General features: G+C 32.4%; 1 protein-coding gene across 4 annotated transcripts in view; it reads right to left on the bottom strand.

Moving 5' to 3' along the window:
* Positions 1-201: 201 nt before the first annotated feature.
* Positions 202-8,934, bottom strand: part of LOC136030971 (uncharacterized) — a 56,118-nt gene continuing 47,385 nt past the window's right edge. The window contains exons 3-5 of one of the 4 annotated variants that reach the window (XM_065710123.1): positions 8,531-8,699; positions 4,043-4,071; positions 1,098-1,228 (exon numbers count right to left, since the gene is read on the bottom strand). In XM_065710123.1, coding sequence (XP_065566195.1) covers positions 4,046-4,071; positions 8,531-8,699 — 195 coding nt within the window. In that variant the 3' untranslated portion in view covers positions 1,098-1,228; positions 4,043-4,045. Of the gene's footprint in view, positions 1,229-4,042; positions 4,072-8,530; positions 8,700-8,934 lie in introns of all 4 variants that reach the window. The other 3 variants (XM_065710121.1, XM_065710122.1, XM_065710120.1) reach the window with 3 other exon arrangements.

Genomic DNA, 8,934 nt, shown 5'->3' with positions numbered 1-8,934 from the left:
GAATGTAGTTCGAGAGTAAGTAGCTGCCGGACCTCAACCTAACCATGCTGGTACAAGTGGGGTTCGTAGGCCACCGGTAAGTGTTTTAGCAATTCATTTTTGTCGTTTCGGACAGGCTTCTTATGTTTTCATTTTCTTCTGGGGAAGTGCTTTTACAAAAAAATACGGAGAGGAAAAAAGTAAAAACTAAATAAATCTACATGTTCAGATGATATGTGGGCTTTTACGTGCTTTGTTGCAAAAGAAAAACTTTGGGTCACAGAATTCAGTTTCCAGCAATGGTAAGTTGAACTTCCTGATAGCTTATTAAAGGTCTAATTATGAGGTAGTATTGTTACCCCTTTTAATGTTTATTAATAGTCAGTGCCCTTAGGAGGAAAAAGTATGAGTAACATACTTCAAAACATGAGCAGAGCTGACAATCCCCATGGCTTCTCAAGACTAGAACACAATTTGCACTTTACAAAAAAACAAAAAATACATTTTAAACGTTTTAACTTTTTTAACTTTAGTAAATCGGAAATTATTGAAAATTTAAAGAATAAATATTAGCAAATGTATCTTTTTTGTATTTTATCAGAATATATATCCAATTAATCGATTGTATCCATGAATAGAAGCATCCACTTGACTTTTAGCTCGACTTGAGTTTGACCTTTTAAAAGAACTAGTTTGTGATCGCTTTAGGTTTACTTTATTTTTCATAGAATAACGTAAAAACATGCAGGTTACCTATAGAAAAGCTTGTACAATTAATTGCAATAAAAATAAGATAAAACATAACTGAATGATATTCAAACGGAAAACCGACCTGCAATTCTCTATTTTTCTCTTTCATTTCTGCTGTGTGTCTTGCCAACGCCTATACACTTTATTTTTATATAATATCCAGTTAATTGATTGTATCACCTTCTGCTCAATTTGAGTTTTACTTTTTACAGGAAATAGTTTGTCCTCGTTTTAGATTTATTTTAATTTTCATGGAATAACATAAAACCATGAAGGTTATCCAGAGACAATCTTGGACAATAAACTGCAATGGATTGAAGATATACAACTGGAAAACAAACCTGCAATTTTCTATTCATCTCTTTCAGCTCAGCTATTTCCCTTGTCAATTTAATAACTTTCTCATGGAGTTCTGAATGTTCTAAGACATTTTCTAAACATATCTCTTTAAGACATTTGATACGCTTTTTTAACCATTCGGGACAATCATCTGACGAAGCTGGAACAGAAAAAAAAATGAAAAGAGAAAAAAATAAGGGTCGGGGTTAAGGAGATCCCACTTAGTGCTGTTTCGTAAAGAGGAGGGAGTTTAAAGTGGACATAAATAAGTGGAATTTAAACAAAGGGAGAAACACACATTCAATTTTCAAAATGGACTAAGCCTTAAACTTTTTCTTACTGGAGAATCAAAACTCTTATAGGTGAATATACCCTTCTTTCCACCGGTCGTTACTAACGACCCTGTACTCTGAGTGGGGCATGGTAGGGTCAATACTATTTCTCTCACCCACCCCCCCTCCGAAGAATTGCTGGAAATAACACATTGAAAATTTATACTCAAACGGTGAAATTAACCGTATTCTTCATCAGATTGTTCATTTAAACAAACATAATTTTGAAAACAATTCACACAAAATCATTAAGCTAATGAAAGTTGTTTCTTAGCCAAATTTTAATGATATAAATGGAATATTCCAGATGGCGTTAATGTTTGTATTATTGTTTTATTATTGAGTGGGGTTAAAGGCAAGTTTTAATTTATTACGAAAATTACATTGCACTAAAGAAACATGTTTTTTTTCAGCTGAAATAGAACACTTCGGTCTTTTAAATTATTATTTGTAAGACCATTATATGCAGGGCTAACAATTAAAATTTGATTATAACCCAAGACTCATTTACAAAAAATACCAAGATATTAGACAATAATCATTTATCGACTAAATACTATTCGAAGATAATTTTCGAAATACATACTCTTCCAATAATCCAGGGGGGGGGGGGCACCATAAAAAGAACACACCAGGGCCCGTAGTATTTCTCTCGCTTTTTTGCTCCTCCTCCCAAGAGTTGCCAGAAATAACCACTACAAATAAAAAAATCTGGTAAAAAATGCAACAAGTTTTGTATTTAGCCTTTGATTTAGCCGTCGCTGGGTTCTCTAGCACTCGGTAAACTGCAAAAAAAAAAGAAAAAAAGAAACAAAACATAGAAAAAACAGATCAAAAAGAATAATTGGTCCTACAAAATCAGAAGACCTATGTATATTTTAGGGTCAACTTTAACTTTTTCTTTATTCAGCTTAAAAAATACAAAAACAATATTTTTCGGTTTCTTTTCTTTCTTTTTTTTTACAGAACTGGTTAGACAAAAATAGAAAGACAAAAACAAATAGGTCCTACAAAAACGGACGACCAGCTCCTGTTTTTGAATAAATTTTTTACAACAGAAACAGGCTAGAAAAACAAAACAAAACAGAAAACAGAAACCGGAAACAATGCCGATGCTTAGTGAAAAAAAAGAAGCAGATTTTGGAAAAGATATTCAAGGATCCTTATTTTGATAGATTTTTCCAGGAAGCATTAAGGGTGTTATTAGCGGGCATTCGTACCTCGATGACAAGCAGCTGTGCAGTTTTTGATAGGATTCAACGAAGAACTGCCAACAAACAGATACTGCATCTCAAAACATTTATAAATTTTGAAACAACCTGGCTTGCTTTATTCTTAATCTCTTTTTTTGGATATACCCGGATTTTATTCTTTCATTGCTATCACTATATTTTATTAATAGTACCAAATTACGTTAGAAGAATTTGTTTTTATTTACGTCCCAACTTAGCATTAAGACAAAATTAAGGATGAAATCTTAGGAATAATTTAGTCCACGAGATGTAAGAGATCTTGGCTTTAGGTTGTTCATAATTCGGCAGCATTTTTCCCGTACTTTCACAATGGAGGAGGTGGGGCATGCCTCTGTAAATGGTCAACAATTCATTCAACCCACATGAAATAGCTAATAGCCGTGATTCATATAGCCTTCTAAGTTAATTCAGGAAGGTTGGACTGAAATTCAAATTAAAAAGAAAAAAATAAAGAATTCTCATAAGCTTTGCGTTTTCCTTAATATCTTTTACGGGTAAAAAAAAAAAAAATCGTAATACTTTATGAATTTACTGAAACTAAAGATACATTTGGAAATCCCGATCCAAAGCCTTATATAAAACTTTAGAATTACCAATGACTTCCATCAAATTCCAGATCGTTAATATGGGACGAAAAAAATGTTGATTTTGGGAGAAAAAAAAAAGCAAGAGTAAGAACAAAAAGTTAAAAACCAAAGCAACCATTGAATAAATAACCAACTTTTTTGAACAACAATTTAAACAATTAAATGTCCAAGATAAAGCAGAAAAAAGTTCTTAAATAGGGAAAACTGTAACAAAAACAACTAAAATAGAAGAGTATTATTTTAATGAAAAAAAAATTTATTTTGTATTGGCAGCTTTGTAAACAGAGGTATAGCTTCTGAGTAACAAACTAAATGTTAGTCAAGATGAAGATTTAGCATTTTGCCTCCAATTTGGGAAGATTTACCAAATGAGTTAAAATCATGCAATATTTTGTAAGAATTCTGAAAATTGCTGAAGTGTCATTGTTTTAAAGGTCATGAATTTGAGACGCTGTTTCCAAACGTCTATTTTTTTTTTGAAAAGACCGACACTGAGATGTTTTCCTGGAGGCTGGTGATCTAAGGCCAAATGAGTCAAGCTTCTATCTTTATTTCCCATTCCTTGCTTATTTTACTGGATTTTTCTCCTTCCTCTCTCTTTATTTTACTTGAATTGCTTTTCTGATTTACTCCCGTCCAAGCCTCGGGGTAATGATGTGGTATTTTTTTCTTTTAATGCATTAAAAAAAAGTATAATTAAGAAAAAAGTACAGGCTAAAACACTACCAAATGAAGATACCAGCTAAACAATCAAGCATTACCATTCCAAAATACAGATAACCAATGCATAAGAAAAAGTTACCTCTCAATTCCCATCCGATTTTTTTACCTCTGCAAAAAAAATGGTGTTAGTTTAAACTAGTTTAATGTATATTATACTTTTTAATGTAAAAAGGAATAACCTATATAGTCTTTAATTACCATACTTATACTTTGAATACTGTATGTTCTATTTTTTGCTACCAGTTAGCAGCTCAATACTTTGTCGAATTTTAATTTTTTTTTAAATCATACCGCTTATAATCACCCTAATGGTTCCTGCTTATTCTATTGGAAATTCCCGCTCCTAGTAAAGATAGTTTAGAAGTTTTTTGTCACTAGCAAAGATATAAAACTTGCAATTCAAACCTAGATCAAACAGCTCGTAAGTAAGGAGTGACGCGGCTCAACAGTAACCAAAACTCTAAAAAACAAATTTTGCTATCAATAGATATGTTAAAAGAATTGGCTTAATATATTCCAAATATATAATATTCATTTAAGCTTAGTGTTGCCAATCAAAGGCTATGATTTACGATTTACAATTTTAGGCCAAAGTTGGACAATTTGTCCCAATTTCTTAAAAACGACTCCCGAAACACAAGGGTCGCTTAATTAAAATAGTAAGGCTTTTTAAAAGTACTAAAAACTTGAGCGTCAAGAGCAAGTAATGAGGAGGGGGAACCCCATCATATATGGAAAAATTTCTGTTCGTTTTAAGTTTTAATGTTGCTCCTTACTTTCGTTTAAAAAAAACTTGTTTTTTTATTTAATCTTAAGCCAGAGCCATTAAACACCTTGCACATTCTGTTCTACTCTGTACAATGCTTTAAAGAAAAACGTTAGATATATGGGCACAAGAAACATGAATGAGACATTAAAATTGTAAAGAAATGAATGCAGAAGAGAGAATAATGAGGACTTTTTTCCCAAGACAGTTAACAAACAAAACCTATTTGAATATTTCGGCCCTACAACTAAGGGTCGATAGCTATAACTAATACAATAAAAGTTCTCGGTTAAAAATCGATTTTTTAAAATAGCCTAGGCATCATTACTTCTTAACGAAAAGTTCAGCCAAAACTGTGTGATAAAAGTATAAAAGCTAACATTTTACAAGCTAAACGGTTCATTCATTTCACTTACTGTATTTATTAAAAATTGAAATAATTTCTTATTGCGATGTTTGCCTTCTCTGCATCTAATCTTGTAGTTCCTTTGGGATTGGGCTCGTTTTTATTGGTTCCTATTTTTGTTTTATTTTGAATTAGATTATTTTCTATAATTAATTTTGTGTACATAGGGTTGAGTGTGTATTCACCAAAGTCTCTATTTAGGGATTTATTATTATTTAAGTTTCGTTTGATCGATTGCCTCGCGGACAGTTTGTTTGATTCCTAGGTCATTGTTTATTAGAATTGTTTCGTCAAATAGAACATAATAGTTTGGATTTTCAAAAATATAATTGCTTAAAGCTGAATCGGAAGATATGGAGCTATTTTTAGATTTTAATGCTTTTTCAATACTTTCTTTGTGTTACTGTAATCTTGTTCCTAAATTTTGGTGGGTTCGACCAATGTAATCATTTCCACAATTACATGGTATTTGATACACCCGTCTTAGACGAGTAACCGGGGTTTCATCCTTACCAGAATTGAGAAGATTCATTATACTTAAATTACTTGTGAAAACAACACGTGAATTATTTTTTAAACAAACTTTTTTTCAGTTTTAAGTAATTTTCAGAATATAATGTAGGTAAATCGTGCTTGTGGGTTTATTCGAATCGCTTACTGGTGTAGTATTTAAGGTTTTAGAAGAATATATCTTTAATCTTTGAACAATAACAGTGTTTATGAGAGAAATTGGGTACCCGTTGCCAAAAAGTATGTCTGTAGCAAAATTTAACTCTTTTTTAATATACGGCTCTGAACATATATTAAGTACTCTATCCACAAGAGATATTGCCACACCTCTTTTAACCTGTGGAGGATGGTTAGATTTGAAGTGAAGGTATCTATTATTATGCGTAGGTTTTCTGTAAACCAAAAAAATCAAGTTTATTCACACTACGTATTATCAATTACATCTAGAAAAGGTATTTTTCCATCTGTTTTGGTCTCTAGAGTGAATTGCAGGTTTCTATCGTAAGAATTTAAATGTTCTAGAAAACCTTTAAGTTCACTTTCACCATAATTCCAAACTGAAATTACGTGTTTTGGGGACCCATCATGGACGACATACCAATTACACCATTATACCAATTAACTAATTCCCTTAAAGATTAATTAATTAAGAACAATAATTGATATAATTAATACGTTAATAAATAACTATTAATTCTGTTAATAATTATCAACACGGAACAAAATTGATTCATTTCTGATGCACATTAGATGCAAGTAAATCCTGTCTGAAACACCAGATCCATGCCTTCATTGTTCAGAAGCTCGAGTTTTTTTTCATAGAAGAAATAGAAAATTACTTATATTTCTAAAATTTCATTATTTACGTTTCTTCTTTAAAACTGATCATGACATGATCAGCATAAAGTTAATATAAAGAGCCATAGAACACGCTCTATCACTCGAACATTTGTCCGGCTTGTCCAAATTTTTTTGTTCATTTTGAAATACCCCCCTAAATGAATCGCAATTTGTAGAGAGTATGCTCTTGACTGTAAGCTTACAAGTTCATTAAGCATTATGATGGTAAATTCGGCAATACTACTAAAATTAGAATTGATTAGGGTGTTTTTTCAGACTAAACTCATTTTTGCTTGAAACTAATCCCGCCTAAGTGTTTTTAAATTAATCGGATGATTCGTTGTTTTGTTATTCTTTTGTCATTTATGTTTTATTCTGTTTTGTTCCCAACATTCTTGACTAGATTACCTGTATTAGTTTGCTAGGTCATTTGTGTTCACTATTTACTTTGTCACCTCATTTTCGTTCCTTACTTTCTACTGGAGTTTTTATATTACTTTATAATCTTCTTTTTGTTTAATGAATTATATGACAATGATGTATTTTTTGAACCTTGGTTCAGCTTCGAAGGGAGTAAAATATTGCATTTTCAGCAAAAATTAACGTTATCCACTAATTTTTTTTCCAGGGGTAAATAAAACATCCTTTTTATTTTATCATTTTTTTATAGGTTTCAAAATTAGTTTCACTTAACACAATTTATCGTCTTCTATAAAGAAAGAGAGAGAAAAAAAAGGAAAATATCTTCAATGATAGGACTGGTAGATTAAATTTAATCATGGATTACTTTTTATTGCTGCTGATTTGGCCTCATCTACTTTTCTCTTCACACACTTTGTCTTTCTCGTTTGATCTCTTATCCCCCCCCCCCGACAGTCTTCCTGTTCATTAGAATTGCTTTCCAATTACTTATCTATTCAGCTGACACGTCTAACTCTGCTCTGCTTACCACCTGAGCTAGCTGAGTTTGCTTAGTTAGTTGAAGGTTTAGTTTTACTAAAACTATTGTAACTTGCTTAAAATAGATACTTTTTACATCATGTTAAGATTACCTTTCGTTGGTAAAGCGGATTTTGGCTCTTGTAAGAACCTAACAACAAATTTTTTTGATTTTATTTTAACAATATTATTTGCATCTCAATATGTTCACTTTGCTTTAGGAAATGCCCAAAGAATGGCTCTGTTTCCTTCAGTCGTCAAATATAAGAAAACAAGAAAAAACAGAAGGTCCACAGGCTGTAATAATACCTCACATACTGTTAGGATGGAGACAAACTACTTTACAAAAGGGCCTGGTCTCGGTAACGTTATCGTTTAAATATTGAAAACATTTTAAAGTTGTAATCACCCAGCCTAAGCATTCAGCTTTTATAAAAGAAATAGAATTATATTCCCAATACAAAAAATGACGCCCTGGCCTTTAGCAGACTCATAGGGTATTAGCCCTAAATCTGGTTCACTTAGGAGCATCAATCAATCAATCAAATGTCGCCAGTACTATTTGCTTGTCAGCTATTTTACAAAAGACCCTAAGTTTCATAATGGCTTTGGCTGTTTTTTAAGATTTACGATGCTTTTACGTATCTTCGAATGACATATAGACAGGTACACTTCCATCCATGCGTATTAATGAGACCATCAGCGTTATAGATTCAGGCGAAAAAATGGTCATGGTGTCTCTGACATAAGTGATTTTGTCCATTCGTTAAGCACTCTCAAACACTTGAAACAATGTAAACTGGAATTAGAAGGGGAAGGCTAGGCAAAAGGAGTTGACAACCATGTTAGGTAGCTTAGGGTTGGTCACTTAAATGAAAAGGTGATGAAATTTTAAGTATTTCGCAGTAAGTACTGAGACGTAACTAAGATTACAGTGATGAACATGGTCAAAGTTTAGAAGCTAAAAATTGGTAAAATTACTGTTAAGAACATTTATCAGTCCTAAAGACTTTCAAAAATTAGTTATCGTAATTCGTTGCATATTCACCACTGTAGCATTTTTTTACAAACCTACATAGATATAATTACAAGCCTTAGCTACTTACGACTGGTCTCTTGAGGTGTGGCGGCAATAGGAGGTGGATTTGGCTCATCTTCTTCAAGGGGAGCAGCTGCACCAACATCATTCAATTTGCGATCTGAAGAGACAGTTGTTTGAGCGTCCCGCATTGAATTAGAGCTGATGGTAGTGAAGTGGCTTCCCAAAGTTGAATTCTGGAAGCAATTAATAGATAATTAATTACTAATCAAATAGACTGTCACACGACAGGCATAAACGACCAAAAGCGATGTAGTGCATTCTGTTTTGTGAGAACCGGACAAATTTTTTGTCCCTCCAAATTTTTCTGGAACATTCCAACTTAATTCCGAAGCCGAACAAGGTAATTCTTACCCAACTATCGATAAAATCTGTCCTTTTTTATTGCTAACTCCCAATCCATACTCCCCC

This window comes from Artemia franciscana, chromosome 9, assembly GCF_032884065.1.
Source record: "Artemia franciscana chromosome 9, ASM3288406v1, whole genome shotgun sequence".
Lineage (NCBI taxonomy): Eukaryota > Metazoa > Arthropoda > Branchiopoda > Anostraca > Artemiidae > Artemia > Artemia franciscana.
The sequence above is the reverse complement of the archived record's forward strand: the minus strand, read 5'-3'. Positions and strand labels throughout refer to the sequence as shown.